The sequence below is a fragment of the Anas acuta genome, chromosome 2, assembly GCF_963932015.1.
Source record: "Anas acuta chromosome 2, bAnaAcu1.1, whole genome shotgun sequence".
Lineage (NCBI taxonomy): Eukaryota > Metazoa > Chordata > Aves > Anseriformes > Anatidae > Anas > Anas acuta.
The window spans coordinates 10,409,523-10,427,601 of record NC_088980.1 but is presented as its reverse complement, the minus strand read 5'-3'; the positions used below and the strand labels follow the sequence as shown (position 1 = coordinate 10,427,601).

At 35.3% G+C, this 18,079-nt stretch overlaps 1 protein-coding gene across 4 annotated transcripts in view; it reads left to right on the top strand.

The window, feature by feature from the left end:
• ESYT2 (extended synaptotagmin 2) overlaps nucleotides 1-17,727 on the top strand; it is an 80,602-nt gene extending 62,875 nt beyond the window's left edge. The window contains exons 14-24 of one of the 4 annotated variants that reach the window (XM_068673458.1): nucleotides 151-252; nucleotides 4,649-4,711; nucleotides 6,672-6,746; nucleotides 7,447-7,533; nucleotides 8,328-8,477; nucleotides 9,257-9,645; nucleotides 10,930-11,028; nucleotides 11,787-11,918; nucleotides 13,280-13,385; nucleotides 14,401-14,450; nucleotides 14,566-17,727. In XM_068673458.1, the coding sequence (XP_068529559.1) occupies nucleotides 151-252; nucleotides 4,649-4,711; nucleotides 6,672-6,746; nucleotides 7,447-7,533; nucleotides 8,328-8,477; nucleotides 9,257-9,645; nucleotides 10,930-11,028; nucleotides 11,787-11,918; nucleotides 13,280-13,385; nucleotides 14,401-14,450; nucleotides 14,566-14,611 (1,299 nt within the window). In that variant the 3' untranslated portion in view covers nucleotides 14,612-17,727. The remainder of the gene's footprint in view (nucleotides 1-150; nucleotides 253-4,648; nucleotides 4,712-6,671; nucleotides 6,747-7,446; nucleotides 7,534-8,327; nucleotides 8,478-9,256; nucleotides 9,646-10,929; nucleotides 11,029-11,786; nucleotides 11,919-13,279; nucleotides 13,386-14,400; nucleotides 14,451-14,565) is intronic. The other 3 variants (XM_068673459.1, XM_068673461.1, XM_068673462.1) reach the window with 3 other exon arrangements.
• The last annotated feature ends 352 nt before the right edge of the window (nucleotides 17,728-18,079 follow it).

The following is an 18,079-nucleotide window of genomic DNA, read 5'->3' as shown; positions in this document are numbered from 1 at the left end:
TCATAATGACAAATATTTTTGTTATCTGCTGTTTTCTCTGGAATCCTTTGACTGTCTTCTTTAACTTTCTTGTGTAGTAAAGCTGCTTATGCATTCATTCTGCCACAATCCCATCACTCTGCTTTCTCCTTCCATTTCCATCTTCCTAAGAGTATCTACGAGGGAAACTTTGGGTGTGGATACTTAAAAGAGAGGAGAGCATCGGGACTAGTCTTTTGTGAAAACACTACCTCACTCTATAGAGCACTATTTGTGAGTTCTCTGGTGTTATTTGTATTGTACCTTTTATCTGCCAGAGTGTGGATTAGTGCTACTAAAGCCACTCACTCTAGTGGATTGAGAGCATGCAATTTGTTTTGCTGCATGGTTTCAACAAGTGTGCATTGTTTTTTTGTGCTATTTTTCTTGCATTTTAAAGGCTATTTAAATTTCATTGATCAGCATATCATTGGGTAAGTAATTAACCTTTCATGATAAAAACCCAAGATAAGTTTGTTGTAAAAGCTCTTACATTTAACTTAAATTGGTGATTCATTGAGAAACAAAATGAATACTATACTGGCACCCTGGGTGCTGGCAATTGTTGGCTTTTATTGCAAAGGAAAGAAAATGTAATAAATACTACAGCCAGCATCTCAGAATCTTTAATGGTGATGCACTCAACATTTCTAAGAACTTGCAACCTTTCCACACAGGTTCAAGTATTGAGCTAAAAATGGGTGTGATTCTTTGTGCATCCCAAACTATAAATTCCCTTGTAAATTCTGTTTCACTCCATGATGCTCCTTGTTTTGCAAATTCCCAAGCTCCTTTTTTTTTTCTTTTCTTTTTTTTTTCTCCAAATTAGTCTGTAGTCAGGAAAATCCAGGCTAAGGATCAAAAAGTTATAAAAAGTTAATATTTTTGCTTTAAGTTAGTGATAGGAGATTATTGCAAACTAATGAGCCTCTGAATACTTACACCTAAGTCTGTAAACACAACCTTGGTATTCCCAGAAAGAATAGGAGTCTGTTCAGAATAAGAACTCTTTTGCCAGGGAGGTTGTTATGCCAGTGCAGATTGTGCAGATTTAATTTGTAGCTGGCTGCTTTTCATTTGTATCATAAACCTTGATTTGAAAACACTCTTCCTCCTTCTCCCTCCAATAAACCAACAAAACTAAATCATTTTCTTGGTCTTTTCAGTTAGTTTCTTTGTAGGGATTCATTTTCCAGTATCAAAAAACTTTGCATCTACTAACTGAATCGAATAAAATTTAATGACTAAGATACACAGTTCTTAATCATAGATACTTATATTTTTGGAGAAACTGCATGGTTTAGTTCTCTTGGTGCTAAAACTGATAAGTAGTTGCTGTTTTAATTATAAAAACTATAGATATATCATTTAACAAAAAAAAAGTTTGATAAAAGTGTAGACTTGATGTCATTGTTAGAACATTTAATCTAGATATGACAGCACCTAATGAGACACAAAACAAAACTTTCCAAATCCATGAAGCTATTTGCAAGTCAGGGTGGAACTGTTTTAAGATAGCCATGTTTGGGTTTCCTTCAACAACACTGTCAGCTGGCTTGTTCTGCAGTTGCTGTTGGGTACCAGTCTTGCAGCAAGCAAAGGGACAATTTATGGCTGGAAGGTAGGAGAGAGGAGAGGACTGTCATAGCCTAGAGATAACAGTTGTAGAACTGCCCATCATTTTAAATGTCTTATGCACACACCTCTAAGTTCAGGTATCTAACTGACATGTCTGAGTTCTTTTGGGGGTTTGTGGATGTGTTTGGTGGCTGTTAAAAAGGGCTTTTACTTCATTTGCAGGAGAGGAACAAACAAAGCCCTGAATGCTCAGATTCTTTCTGGTTGTTTGTATTGACTGCTGGAAACCTAGATTCATGGCACCTAATTCAGACATTTACCCATCTAAATCTGATTTATCTTAAGGATTATGAACTGTGCTCTTAGTATAATTTCTAGAAGTACATAATACTAGTTTTATGATATATTGTCATATATATACATATTAATTTAGTGTGTATATATATATATATAACATCTAAATTATCTGTATTTTAAATCAGCTCTTCCAGGTCAGTCACTGTCTTCTGGTTATCAGCTGAGAGATTTAGAAACTTCTAAAGCACCATTTGAAGCCCAAGAAAAAAGTTAGTGAGTTAACATAAGTAATGAGTTGCACACCACAGCGTATCAAAATAGCATTTGGCTTAATAATAAAACAGCTTGTTAGGTGCCATATAACTTATGGCCTTGCTATACTAGGATTTACTGCAAAAGTCATTAGCGAGTACTAACCAGAAGTTGGATTTATTTCATTGTGTTAGTTGTCGGTATTACTCTTGGATAACTGTCCCCTTTTCATGTAACTCAGAGATGCTCAGAACCATAGCAAGACAACTCTGTAATCCAAGACAAGACCTTTTCTTTTTTTTTATTGAATACTCCAATTTCTTCTCCTAGTGTCCTCCCTCCCAGCCTTTCAGCCACCTTCCTCATGGACCTGCAGCTCCTTCCCTTGAAACCTGAAGTCTGGCTTAAACATATTTGCCCCAGCTGGTATCCCTGTTGGCCTTCCTTGCTATGATTCCAGAGGAATTGAAACTTGTGCAATAGCCAGGAATCATTGGTTGCCTACCTTTATAATTGATGACAGAGGTTTGTTTTGGGCTTTTAAAACCCCTTGAAACAATAACACAGGGGAAAAATTGTGTATTGAATTTGCAGGTAAAATGCAAGGGAAGGATGGCCAGTAAGTTTGAGGGGCAGTTTATAAATTAAAATGATCCTGATGATCTGCACGTATGATCTGAAAAATTAGGTGCTTTTCAAAAGAGGACATGTTATCCCATATTAACATGGGGTAAGAAGAGCTGTCTGACAGGAATAGATCTGTAGTCATGCTGTATGTTACAAAACATAAATACCAATTTGAGTATAGAAAGGAGTGTAGCCTCTAAGATGTGTGGACTAATCCGCCTGTTCTGCTTTGACATTAGTAAGGCCCTGATTTTGGACACAGCTATTGAGGATGGAGACCAACTATAATGAATCTGGAGGGCAGCAGTGATGATAATGAGTAAGCTAGAAAACATGACCGGCAGAGAAAGAGTAACAACAACGCGCTGAGCGTTAGGAGAAAAAAATGAGGAAGGAACGGACACAAGACTGCTGCAAAGAGTTTTTCATGTTCATCAGAGAACAAAAAGCTTAAATTCCAGCAAGGAACATACCAGTAGGGCTTTAAAAAGCCTTTGAATGATAAGGAGAGTTAAACGTTTTCATCAATGTGTCTGGGGATATTGTGCAGTCTCTGTGTTTGAAGGTCTTAAGTACAATAATCTTAGACCTTAACATATCTAAATAAGTACTTTTGGAAGACTGCTTAATTTTATTTTACAAAAAAATATATATACATATTTATTTATTTAAAAAAGCCAAGCTTCTTCCTCTCTCCCAATTTCATTATATTGTATGTTCCTTCTGAAACAGGAATGTCAAAACTTAACGCTAGGGATCTTGTCACACAGGCTGGCCAATATATGGATGTGACATCCCCAAAGAAAATGTAAAAAAAAGTATTTCTGCATGAAGCTTAAAATCTTTTTTAAATTTTTAGTCCCTTCTGAGTTTATTTCATTAAAGCATTTCTTTTGGCAGAGCATTAATTATCTTGTTTTCTGTTCATCATCCAGCATGTTTACAAAAGCCACTATGCAATTATTTTTTTGCCATATATTACAGCTTTTAAAGCAAAATTCTCCCTTTAAATAGAAATATGTGCTTGTAAAAAAGCCAGACATAAGTATACTGCTTTGAAATAGGTTTTATGTCAAAAATATATTTCCTGAAATTACCTCTTTTGCCTTGAATGCCATCAAAAATTTTCCATGGTATTTTTGTAATTAACGCGTGTCACTTAAAGAACAATCTATTGTTAGTAAAATAAAATGCAAAACTTTGCTTAGTTAATGGAAAATAGGTGTTTTGTTTTGTTTGAACTATATCAGTTCAAACTCCTCCTGTTAGTTTACTTGCATGTCTTTAACTGAGTAAAGTATATTTATTTCTAGACAGCATGCAGTCTTTTATATCATTCATCTGGTTAAGAGTCTCAAACAACTAAAATTTTTATAATAATCTATGTCTTGTTAATGCTTCGAGCATAGTAATTCCTCCTACAAAAGTGTTCCTTCACATAACCATTTGATTTACCACAGAAGCTTCTATGTTGGGAAAATATATGCAGCCAAATTTTAAAAAGGTTAATATAGAAGGTAGTGCTTAGGACAGCAAGCTCTCAATACAACCTGTTTTATGAAGGTTCTTTATTACTATAAAAGAGCTGATAAGGAGAGCTGATAAGAGTATTGAAAGGGTGTACCTCAGTTTAAAAGCAGAATACAAACATTCAGAGAGGATATGGGGGAAAAAAAGCTTTGTCCATTTTTATTTATTTATTTTTGTTTGTTTGTTTTAGTGATCCCATCATTGTTTTGTTTGAAAGATTTGTGTGGTCTTTTTTTTTTTTTTTTTGGTCCTACGTTTTCATGTAAAAATTAATTAACCTAATGAAATTGCTTCATTGCATGACTTTACTAACCCTTCCTGTGTTCATTCTCTCCTGACTTAAAAGCATAATCCATTAGAATTTAACCCTGATGGCTTGAAGAAGGCTGCTGTTCAGAAAGCCCTAAAGGTAAAACTAATATAGTTGTCCATTTAAGGTCACAACAGTAATTGGAAGTGCACAAATGCCTGCAACACTTTCCTTGCAACAGTGAATGGAATTTCTTATGCCAGATCTATATTTAGTGCAATTCAGTTTTATTTACCATCTGATTTCAAGAAATGGTCAAGATGCTGGTAAAATTCCATGGTGTGTGGTAATCTGAATTTTAAATCAGTCAAGTAGAGCATTGGCTGCTTTAGAAGTCCAAAATAAATTAATCCTGAGAACTAGTGTGAAGAAGTATTTAAAGAACAAAGCCGACATGAAAGCTAAGACATCTTTTACATACTGATACTTTACTGCTCAACTCTGAATGACTAGCCAACAAATTCAATGTCTTACGTATTTTTGAATTAATCATTTTTCTGTTAGATGTTTTTGGAAGCTTTTACATCTTTTATATGAAAGCTGAATAAATTCAGCCCAGCCTTTTGATACAGAAGACTTCAAGTTGACTGGCAAACTTGGAAGGCATAAACCAAGTTCTCAGCTGGAGGAACTTGGACAATAGGCAGGCTATAGTAGACTGAATATCCTGTCAACAGCAAAGTGGCAGATGTTAGGGGTGTGTTACTGTCTATTTAGCATGAATTATTATTATTTATATTTATGTATGAGAATAAGCAACAGGGTCTTTTTGCAAACTAGTGAAGTTTCTTCATTTTATGAAAAAAGGGAGCTTTAGACACCTTTTTATGGGTGAAGAAAAAATGAAACAAATTTCTCTTACCATTTTTCCCACCATCAGCTGGAATGTAATCTGACTTTCTTTGTATTCCTTAGACCTTGTAGGCTGTTGTCTTTGATTAAGGCTATATACCTTTTATTAGAAATCACAAAAGAAAGGCAGCATTCATCCAAGAAAGGAGTGATTTCTACCAGCTTTTTTTTCTAGAGGAAACTATTGTTAATAAGCAGTGTGTCACAGTGTCACATTAAAATCAACTAATATTAGTAGAAGTATGATGTCAAAAACATAAGTTCAGATCCAAAATTACCTTAAAATACACTCATTCTTAATTTAAAAAAAAAAAAATTATTTGAATTATTTGTGACCTTACATGCATAAAGTAGATTTTAACTAACTTTCTGTTTACAGTTTCCTACAGGTAGAACTCAAAGTATATTAACTATGCATACTGTACTGTCTAGGCCTTTTAAACTGCATTAACACCTACTTGAGATGATTAACTTTCATGTCTAACTTTTCTTTCTGACAATTTTTTTAGTTAATTTAAAATTTTTGAAAAAATATGTTATTGGGAATGTTCCTTTGTGTATGTAATTTGTTTCTAAACTGATGTTTATTTTCACAGTTTGATGTAATGCTATACAGCTGGTGAGCAAGGCTCAGATATGGCAGATGGTTGATTCTCTAGTAAAGAGTATTTGTTAAACTGTAGAAATATACATCAGGTACATCATAGTGAATCTTCTTTCTCCCCAGACTGAAAGTGGGGAATATCAATGTTCTGTTATTACATCTAGCTTAATAATAATACTGCCATGTAAATAAAGTGAACTTTCTGAGTTTGTGTTTTTTCCATATCTTCCATCTATATGCCTTACTCATTTTGCAATTTTAACTATGCTTCATAGCTTTGGGCGTTGTTGTATACTCATTAAAGGATTTGCACCTTTTCAGTTTCATCCAAAGAAAACAGAAAGGAGTCTAAAATTCCTGCTTATTTCTAATGTTTTGTTTTAGTTTACATAGGGAAGTTGGACACCTTCACGTTAATGTGTTCACCAGCCACTAGCCAGTCTGCCATTCCAGCCTGTTGAATAAAATGCTGAGAATAATAGATAGTCATACAGTAGAATGCAAATTAATTGTATTTTTAAGATGCAGACATTTAAGTTTCAGAGGAGACATTTAGGAGAAGAGTTTAGTCTGAAGACAAAGTTTTTGCTTTTTCTTTACCAGTCAGGAAAGAAAATAAACAGCAATCCCAACCCACTTGTTTTGCTGTCAGTTGGACACAAGGCACAGGAAAGTAAGGTAAGTTCCTGCTCTCTGTACCTGTCTCTGTCTACAGACATTTGGTAGCACTTTGTGGTTGGTATTGGCTATGAAGCCCTTGAGCACATCCACTGCTCTAAAAGTTATCACCAGAACTGAAATTTCCAGTGAGGACCCAAGTATTGAATGGGTTCTTAATTCAAGATGTCTGTGAGTAGAGACCAGATTTGTAAATGTCCTTTCATAGTAGGTTCTGATCTGCAGCTGGGATTCCTGCCACAGTGGTTGTGTAACACTGTGAGCAAAACACAGGCTTCAAAACACTGATCAGGATTTGAAAATGCATAGACAGAAATGTCTAGGTTGGAGAAGCTCATCTGGTTCAACCTTCAGTTTAAAGTAGGACCTTTGATTAACCAAAGTGCTTTGTAACTGTCATGGGTATTTCCAGCAGAGGAAATTCTACCACTTCTACAGGCATCCTATTTCAATGTTTTATTGTTTTCATGGTGAAGAATTTTATGTATATGAAAAATAAGAATTTCCCCTGAAGCAGCTGGTGGCTATTGCCTCTTGTCCTGCCATTATGTATCCTTGTCAATGGGTACCTCCACCTGGTCTATAACTACTTTTCAGATATTAGATTAGATCCCCCCTCCACTGCCTTGACAAGAGCTTTATTAGACAAACATATTTTACAATTTGTCTGCTTCCTGTTCTTTCTGTTCTCTGACTTCAGATTCGATACAAGACCAATGAACCAGTATGGGAGGAAAACTTTACTTTCTTTGTACACAACCCCAAAAGACAAGATCTTGAAGTTGAGGTACACTGTCTCACTCTTTAGATACCTTTCTTTTTTAAGACATTTCAGTAGCAATGTTTAGATGTTATAGGCTGTTATGACATAACTATTATATTGTGGACACCATTACAGTTATACTTAAATTGTTTTTTAATACTAGGCTATGAAATGTTATTAAAAGTAAAAAAAAAAAAAATTATATCCAGTCTTTCAGTAGAACATGCTTGATGACTTATATTTAAATACATAAACTATGAGAAGAAAAGTAATTTTTGATGTCTGTTTTGAATCTTAAGTCTTCTCAATTGCTAGCAGAAATACCATTACGTATGGCTGATTTTGTTACCTTTCTCATACTGAGGAAGTCTTTGCTTTGTCCAAATACCATATCCCCTTACACTGCTGAAATGTTATCCATGTAGTAAATGAGGGCTGTCCTAGTTGCTATTTCTCTAACAGTTATGGGAACTCATTTTTGCACAGGCCATTCGGAAACCACAGATATTTTGATCAGGGATCAACTAGATATATATTGTAGATGTCGGTGTAGTTGGTTAGTTGTCTTGCTGTGGTTGTCTTGTTAGTATGTCTTGCTGTAGAGGATAGGGATGAAGAAAGTAGGCATGAACTATATTTGCTATTTTCTCCTTCAGTGTAAAGTAGTTTTATGATCAGGGAAGCTTGATTGAAGAACTATCTATGTTCCTTGTGCTTTTGTGTTTTTCTTTTTAAATAAAACTGTCATTTCATTTTCTTTCTGTGAATTTTTACAAAGTAGATGACAACAACATTACTTATTTTCTGTGTTCCTTCAGGTGAGGGATGAACAGCACCAGTGTTCTCTGGGGAACCTCAAACTGCCTCTAAGTCAGTTGCTAGAGAGTGAAGATTTAACTATGCATCAGCGGTTCCACCTGAGCAACTCTGGTCCAAACAGCACTATATACATGAAGATTGCACTCAGGGTACTCTTAAAACATTCCACATTGTAAACACATGAAAGTGTATTTAAGACTATTATGATTTCTGGTCCTTTGTCTTTATGAAGAAGATGGTACCTTTCCTTGGCTGTCTGTCACAATGCCTGGTGTCCTTAGGCCAGCAGTGCTACCAAGTACACAAAGATATTCTCTAATTCAAATACATTCTATTTCAAAACCAGAAATTCTTGGAACAAAATAGTAATCTGCTTTAATTAAGACTGAGTTTCCCCTTGTTTTTAGGCTTGGAAACTGTATTGAATCTGAATTCCTGCTAGTCTTTTATGAATTAATCTTGATTTTACAGTCACTGTAAGATCACTGAAATCATTACCTTGCAGAAATGGAACAGAGGTCATCATGGTCAAAAAAAAAAAAAAAAAGGTTTACGCAGAAAGGAAGTACCTTCATAGTACTAGAAAAATTCAGACCAACTTTCAAGTACATTGGAGACTTCATCAAAAACCTTGCATGCTTGAAAGTTGGTTTTTGTTTTCCCCCAGGTAATTTCTTTGGCATAATACATCAGGGCACCTCTTTGGAACACTTCTGTTAATTTCTGTTATTTGTTCTTTTCTATGGCACTTTATGTAATATATTTGTAATATGAAACTATTTCCTATTGTAAATGAGTGTGACCAAAATTTTTGGTCCTGGTTTACTGTCTTAATTTAACAACTTGTCACTAAGTACTCTCTGTGAAAACAAATATATTCCTCTTTTTTGTAGTATAGTAATATTGTATGTATTTTAACTGTATCTAGGTCCTTTCTCTTGAAAAGCAAGCAAGATCTCCAGATCATCAACACTCAGCCCAAGTAAAAAGGCCGTCTGTTTCCAAAGATGCGAGAAAATCATCTTTCAAGCCTCAGGTTCCTGTCTCGCCACCACTTGATTCAAACAAACCTGTTCCATCCTCCCCAGTGACTGACAGTGATAAAAAGACAGATGTGGCTGAAAAAAGTCAGCCTCCCAATGCCAGTCCTCAGTGGCCAACAGATCTCAGCCGAAGTTCTTCGAGTCTTCATGCCTCTAACTTCAATTATTCTCCCAGCCACCTCTCAGTCAAGGAACCAACTCCTAGCATAGCCTCAGACATATCTCTGCCCATTGCTACACAGGAGCTACGGCAAAGACTACGACAACTTGAAAAGTATGATGTTAATTACTTGTTTTGCAATGCATCTAAGTTCCTTTATAACAAATGTTATGCAGCCAAAGAAATAGCTCAATTTGCATTTCAGTAATATTTTTCCTGTTGCAGATTGAGCCTGGAATTAGAAAATCAGCCTTTGAACTTTCTGCTTCCTCTTGGTACCTCAGTTAGACAGATTTTGCAATTAGAAGTTACTACACCATTGTTGTGATCTTCAAGATAAAGTCCACCTTGCTCTCATTACTGCACTGACTATGTAGTGCTGAAAAGAGTGGAATGGTGAGAAGGAAGGATTTGTGTTGGTAAAACATTAGTCACACTCATGCCAGTAGTTGCTTGTTTCACCACTGAATCATATTAGCATTAAGCCAATTTAAGCTGACTATAGCTGGTCTTCTTCATAAATTACACAGAGGGATAGTTGACTATAAAGAATGCCAAGTGACTGGTCAGTTGTTATTCAATTAATGAGGATTGCTGCAACTATGATTTCTTAAATTCTCTATTTTTTTTTACTTACCTCAAAGGGCAGCTATAATTACCAGTAAAGGTAGCAGAGCAGCTATCCTACTCTGAATAGGAGAACAGAAGCCATTAGATCCCTGTTTAAGTTGGAAGCTTCTCTATGAATCTAAGTAGATTCATAGAGAAAGACAGAGAGTACTTTGAGGAGTATGACTCAGTCTTTTATATAACGTTTGTTTTAAGGAATTAAAGACCATGGTTTAATCTGCTGTTGACTGTCTCTTCAATCTATACAAACCTATCTGCTTCTGTGCTCCAGTTCCCTATTTATATTTAGGGTACTTTGTTGGTTTGTCTTCATTTTGTCAGTCTCTCTTTTAGCCCAAAACTGGGTTAGACTTAATTATGATAAATGTTGAAATACTACTTATTATTTAACACACAAATTTAATACTTCATTATTTGCCAAGAGTGGTAAAGCTATGGCTAAGGAGGTCCTTTATTGCAAGCCCCATGTATTTAGGTACTCTGACCTTTATTCTTCTTATTTTTTTTAGTAAGAAAATACTGAACAGAAATATTTCATTCTAGCCTATTGATCAATGGCCTAAACTATGAGAAACTGATGAAGATTTGAAACTGATGTGAAGATTTCACATTTGTGTTCTCTCTTCTTTCACGTTGGTGCAGTGACAGTTGAAATAGATAATACAATATTTCTGGAAATACTGTTCTGAAATACTTAATGAATTTCAGTTGGATCTTACTGTAAACATGTTATTTAAAAGCGTATAATATTCTGCTTTTTCACCACAGCGGAACAACTTTGGGGCAGTCTCCATTAGGACAGATACAGCTAACAATTCGTCATAGTTCACAAAGAAACAAACTGATTGTGGTAGTGCATTCCTGCAGGTGAGGATAAGACACCAAATTTTATTTTTAGTTCTTGATATATGACTTTGTCATATCTTGACATACCCTCTTAAACTGTTTGATTGCATGGATGGTCTTCATTACTTTTAAAATGACTGTAATTATTTGTAAATACAAAATCATACAGAGCTAGACTTACAACAGAATCGGTTAAAACTGAAGATTTCGCTGTGTTTTTTCCTTTGCCTATATCAGATTTTAGATTGAAATGGTATGTAGATTTCTATCAGAAGGGTCTAAAATCTTTATCTAAGAGCCTGACTTTTTCATGGAATGACAAAAAGCATGATTTTTGGAAAGCCACATGCAAGCATTGAATTGGAATTCAAGAAACATTAAGTTTCCAGCTCTGCTGTCTACTTACCATTTATCTGACCTTGTACAAGTTACTCCTTAGAAGTTTTTAGATTTTTTTCCACTGTTTTATGTATTAGAATGTAGCCAATATGTAGCCATACTTTGTGCAGGATATCCCACAACTGATTTATGTAAGGATTCTAAAATACAGTTGTCACAAAGATGCAGATGATTCTCAAACGGGTGTTATGTTTCTAGAAATATTTTTCAACAAGTTTGATACTTCATGCATGGGAAACATCAAAGATATGTATGTGGTGATGAAGTGAACTTTGTTTAAATATAGAGTGCTAAATTAAGGGATAGTAGTGTGGACGCATGCTTAGCAATGTCTCATTTATTTTCTAAAAATGTTTTTCCTTGTTCTTCACTGGTCACAGAAATCTAATAGCATTTTCTGAAGAAGGATCCGATCCATATGTTCGAATGTATTTATTGCCTGATAAGAGAAGATCAGGAAGAAGAAAAACACATGTATCAAAGAAGACCTTAAACCCAGTGTTTGATCAAATGTATGTTCTAAACTGTGTGTAGTAGTTCTATATCATGTAATTATAAAGCTGCCAAACCAAGGTTTCTCAGCTTACCTGAATGGGTGAGTTGTTGAAACTCCCAGTTGTCACCACCAGACTTGCTCATACCTTTCTCTTCCTCTACAAATAGCTCTTTCCATCCTTCTGTTACCTGTTTTCACTATAACCCTTCTTACTCTGTCACCAGCCACTCCTCTCTTCTGCCTTATCCCATGTTGCATTGTGTTTGTGTGAGTAGCTAAGAAGCAGCATGCACTTCTGGGGCAGCTGGTTGGAACATGAGTGCCTTTTGGTTGGCCAGCGTGGCTGGTATTGCCAATGTAGCCTTCTTGACAAGAAGCATGTAGATGTAGATTCTGACTGGCCAGTTTGTTGGCTTGTCTCCTCTGTAGGACTGGCCAGACAGTGTTTGTACATGATCAAATTGCTCCGTCAATCTACTTTGTGGTACTTCTCAGCATCCAGTGAGTCAGGAACTTTCCATGTGGATTAAATCTTGACCAACAGGTTGGGATTTGTGCAAGCTTGTGCAGAATTTCATTGCATACAGATCCTTATCTTTGTACTCAGCTTTCTGATGATGGTTTCACTCAGATGCATACCTCTTCCTCCCTTACCCATCACTTCTCAATAACAAAGAGCATTCTCTATAGATAGGAAATTAGTTTGGGGAAAAAAAAAAAAAACACTTCAGAACATTCTGTCCAAGGAAATCTGTAAATTGTTAGTTAGAGGCTCTGGTAGATACACGTGGTAGTGCAGCTCGCTCCTGTTTATCCCAGGATTTGTTCTTCTGTGCAAAGCAGTAAAGCTGGTTAAGAACTGTAGTGACAAACAGATGTAGGTTGTGGTGCAATCCTGCCCTTACTTTCTGTAAGTTTCAGATCTAGCAAACAAAATTAATTCTTTTTTAAATGTTGATAGTTTCCTTGGTGTGAAAATGAGCTCTGGTTCTAGAGGAATGAAGATCAAGACTGATCAGTCTTTCCCTTCTTGAGAATAGTGGTGCTGAGCTGTCAAGATAGTAGGATTCTTCACTCTCTTCTCTGTAGAGTCACTGATTGGCCTTTTCTTTGTTTTGTTTGTTTGTTGTCTTTAGCAATGGGACAGAAGTATCAAATGTTTGATGTTGATTTGGTATTAACATTGATCAAAGTATAGAAGAAAAATTTTAGGCAAAACTTTGGGATTTTTTCTCTCATCATTTATCTCAAGGCTTTTCGGATTTGTTTGGGGAGGGGCATAATTTGGTTTAGATTTGAATTGCTGTTTTGCTGTAGGAACTGAACTTGCACTTCAGGTACAACATTCTCCCTAAAGCTTCACTTTTTTTCTGTCAGATTTGATTTCAGTGTTTCCCTCCCTGAAGTACAGAGAAGAACACTAGATGTAGCAGTAAAGAACAGTGGTGGTTTCTTGTCCAAAGATAAAGGGCTGCTTGGCAAAGTAAGTTGAAAATAAGCAAATTCCTTTTGTACTGTATGTTGTTATATAAAGATTAAAATTCACTTGTGATATGAGCTTGTTAGTGTTGACTGACATAGCTGATTCAGGTAGGAAGCTTTCAAAAATTATAGATGGCTTAGATGTCAGGCTTCAGTAAAGGAAGGAATGAAGTGCTAAGGATGAGAGGACCTATATCAGACTGTGAGGTAGTAATCTTTTCTAAAGAATGGTAAGTTCTGAGGCTGGCAGTAAAAAAAAAAAAAAAGGTAATAATAACCCTGCATGTCTGATTTATTAATTATACAGTCAGAGAAACTAAACAACAGCCAGTAGAAAACTACTGGTATCTCAGGAAATGGTCTGGCAAAATTGCTGGTCTTAAACACAGGTGGTTCAGACATCTTATTTGCAGCAGCAGCGAGAGCTTTTGCATTATGTCAAACCTAAAGGACAAGAAAAATTACACATTTATGCTTAGTAATTAAAATTCAAGAAAATCCACGAAAAATAACTACTGGAGGCATTCCTAATGCCAGAACCAGCTACTGTGTTTATACCTTCACTGTTCAACAGGCACTCATTAAATCACTCTGTTTCCTACACGTAGGAACAGTGTATTCTTACACCCATGCAGATTGCCATATTCAAACTCTGTAAAGAGGATGACCATGGTTCTAATCTCTCTCAGTTTATGGCAAATGGTGTGTTCTTAATTTTCCTGTTTACAAGGACATCTGTTAGCATAAATACATCATTTGACTGCCATATCCTTTGTTCAGAAGTTATGCTTGTGACTGCACCAGTTTAAGGGTGCAGATTTTTAGGTTAAAACTAGCAGTTTGAAACTGTATTACAAGCCTACGGATAGAAGTTAGCTATGATGGCAGGATTGTAAAACATGTTGTTTATTAATAGTATTATTTATCCTGTAGTTGACAGGATTGTCAAATTTAGTCTTTAAAAGACGTTGAATGAAAGAAACAAGGTGTTAATCACTAATTTCAACTTTCCACAGGTATTGATACCTCTGGCATCTGAAGAACTTGCTAAAGGCTGGACCCAGTGGTAAGTATATTTCCTTTATTAATAATAATATTGCATACTAATAACTTGTATGTTATTAGTGTTAATAATATATGCTAAATGTAAAAACGTTTTCCTTTGTTCTCTTTGTTTTCAGGTATGACTTAACAGAGGATGGTACAAGACCACATGGTGCAAGCTAGGCCCATGGAAACTGGGAATTCCTGACACATACCTTTGCCAACCTTTATATATTTTTTAAGCATTGTTCTCACAGATGTACCAATATTATTTTTATAGCTTTACCAATTTAGTTGTTAGACACATCCCCAATAATTTTATAACACTTGGTCATTTTATGTAGACATACAGTTTCTCATTGTTAAATTTTGTATTTTAATTTGCTCAACAATTTTCCATGTTACTGTCATGTGCAATCGTAAAGTAACCTTTTGTGTTTAAGTTCATCTTTATGGTGGTTATACTTATTAGAAAGTGAAAAGATGTTTCCTGCCTTGTTTTATATCTCACCAAGCTATACTGTACCATGTAAATATATACTATTTTTTTATATAATTCTTTCATGCCGGTTTGAATTAAGAAGAAAATTAGATAAAGGATATAGATATTTTCTTCTAAATGCATGTTAATTTCTTCAAATGAATCTCTTTTGTCTTTGCAGCACAATGGTCTTAATGTTAATCATTTTGTGATATTCTTCAAAAACAAACTGCAGAAAAATGTTTTTACTTTATTGTGCTTCTGGCCCAGTGTGGCAACTTTAAAATGTACAAAACATTAACATTTTAGTATTTATATATAAATGTATTATTGGAAAATCATGCTATAGAATATTATAAACAGAAATGAGAATTCTATAAATATTGTATAAAGAGAGGTCCATGAATCACAATTTATAAATTTGAGTTTTCATTTAATGGAGTAAACATTACAAACAGTACAGTTTGTTATGCAGGTTCACTTGGGTTTTGTTATTTATTCCTGTACTCTACAGTACTGAACACGTGACCCTTTGAAGGCACGAGGACATGGATTTTACTGTATTATAAACAAATCTCTATTTAGAACTGTCCTGTCTGCCTTGTTTCACCGATAAGGAATACAAATCGGCTTGCAATGTAAGTTCATACAGTAGGCATACATACAAAACATACGTTCTTTTTATTATAGAATACTGTGCTAAATAGTTTATTATTCTATACCTTCCGTAATACTACAATGGAACACCAATATGTAAGAAAGTGTGAAACTGAGTTGAAAGTGACTGTCTTTACAGTTGCCTCATTGCTACTTAGCATGTTTGGTGCATGAAGAAAATGCACATCAGTGATCCACACAGCTTTCTTGAGAAATAATGGCGTTCTACTGAAGCATTGCCATAGTCTGCTGCAAGATCAGTAGTGATACTCAAACTGATAAAAGTAGACAGTTGCAAGTTGAAGGGAGAGTATCAGCCTCAACAGCTGAGCTCACAGCTCTAGTTTTATGAATTATGGGGTGTTTTTGTATCCTGAACTGATTTTTCTTTTGCTGGTAAGTTTTCTCAGACTGTTATTAAAAAATAAATAAAAATGTGCATTATGAATCCAAGAGAACAGTTGAGCTCTTTCAGAGCCAACAGCCTCATTCTTGGATAAGTATGCAATTAGACAGAAGAAGTACATTATTTAGCTAAGATTCTAGAATGATCTCTCAGCCAAGAACGAATTTTAAAGCATAACAATAAACTCCTGAAATTAGCTTTATTGTAAAATTACTGACGGAACCTTAATTCTAGATGTAGAATATGCCTACATTACTAGATGTACCAAAGTGCCTACCATAGATGTAGCTTTTTGTCTTTTTCAAGTTTAAGAATTGACTTATTTCAGTTTGTCAAAATTCAATTTAACATTTCTCACACAGATGTGACACACACATACACCTCTATACAGTGATAGCCTTCTTATTGCCACATTTTGTATGAGACAATCTTTGCAAACAAACCTATGTTGAAGATTTTGCTGCTGTTTTTCTGTGGGACTGGGCAATAGAGAGGGGTTCTTTGTAAGAAATGTTTCTGTTTGAAGGCTTCACTTTATATCAGATTGTATGAGTGTCTATATACATATACACTCATCTGTTCATCTAAAATATATATATTATGAAACAGATTTTCTTTGCTAGATCTCTGTTAAAATGCTAGGAATGAAAAAACAATTATTGTTAATGCAGTGGAAATACAAAAAGCAAAAGGTGTTTTAAGAAAGAGGTGTGCATGCAGTAGTTCAGCACTTTTGAACCAAGGTCTTTTGCCTTGGTTCAGCCAGAGATGGAAGGACTTTTGCACTACATCTTAGCCAGTGACTCAGCAGAATCTGATCCCAAGCATGCAGATAAGCAGTTAGACTGATACAGTGCTTCAAGTCTTAAGTGAGGTCTGGGGACTGATGTTGGAAGTCTGCACTTGAACAAAAAGAGCGCATATTTTGTCTTCTGAAGTCTCCAGAGGAAAAGATGCTGTGTTTGGGTAAACACAAGATGATACCACAAAGTGAGGAACTGAATAAATTGTATTGGACAGGTTTTGAAAAAAGCTCAGGACCCCCCATTAGGGATAGATTCTTAAGAGAAGTGCAGTTCCTATTTAGGAATCTGAAATGGAGAGAATGTAATTCAGCAACAATGCAAATTCCATAATTCCAATTGGCAGGTAGCAGTCATGGATGCCACACTATTTAGAAATGTTTAGGAGAGTGAATCTGGATCAGAATAAGATTGCCTATTGTTGGTAGTGGAAGCAAACCTTTGTATCGTAGTTACCAGGTTCTGAGTGTTCTGTTTGTATGGAAGTAGCAAGGACAAACACCACTTTTCCTCTGGGCAAAAATTGCACTTCATTATCAAGTCAATGTATTCAGTATCAACTGATAGCTTTTCATGTAGTTCTTGTTTATCCTGTGCCTTAAAATACGAACATATGAAGATGTTTAAGAAATGGCTAAAATGAGCTTTGTTACTTGTATGTATCAACCACAGTCTCTAGTATTGAAACTGTTTTTAGGATTACTCTGCTTCACTGACATGAAAACCAGCTCTCTTTTACCGCAGTGATCCAGCCCAAACTCAAATCAGCATGCATATCAATCAAGTTTGGGTTAAAAGAATTTTAGTTTTGTCTTGAATCCTTTATCAGAGCTGCAGCTAATGGTGAGAGTTGAAATGAGAACAAAGGGTAATCAATTTTGTACAGATTGCCTTTTTTGCTCATGTAATTCTACATTATGATGCATGTATTCAATAAATGGTTCATATGGAAGTCAGTGTCTTGCTTCCCTCTACACACACCCTGTTTTTTTCTCTTTTGTATTTCCTGTCTGAATTTGTAATCTAAGCGAATTTTATCCTGTTAAAATAGCCACATGTTCCAACTACTGCAACCTAGGTGGCCTTGCTGTGAGGTGTACAGGCAGATTTTGGGGTTTTATGTGAGAGAAAGTGGAGTGAGAAGTACAGGATGAATCCCTGAACTGGGGAATTCCATGCTTGTTGGTTTGGAACAGGTTCACACATAAATTGAACAAAGAGCATATTAAATCTTTTTTCTTTTTTTTTTTTTTCTCTTAAAATAATCAATTGAACAATTTCTTACAATTCTAGCACATGCTAAT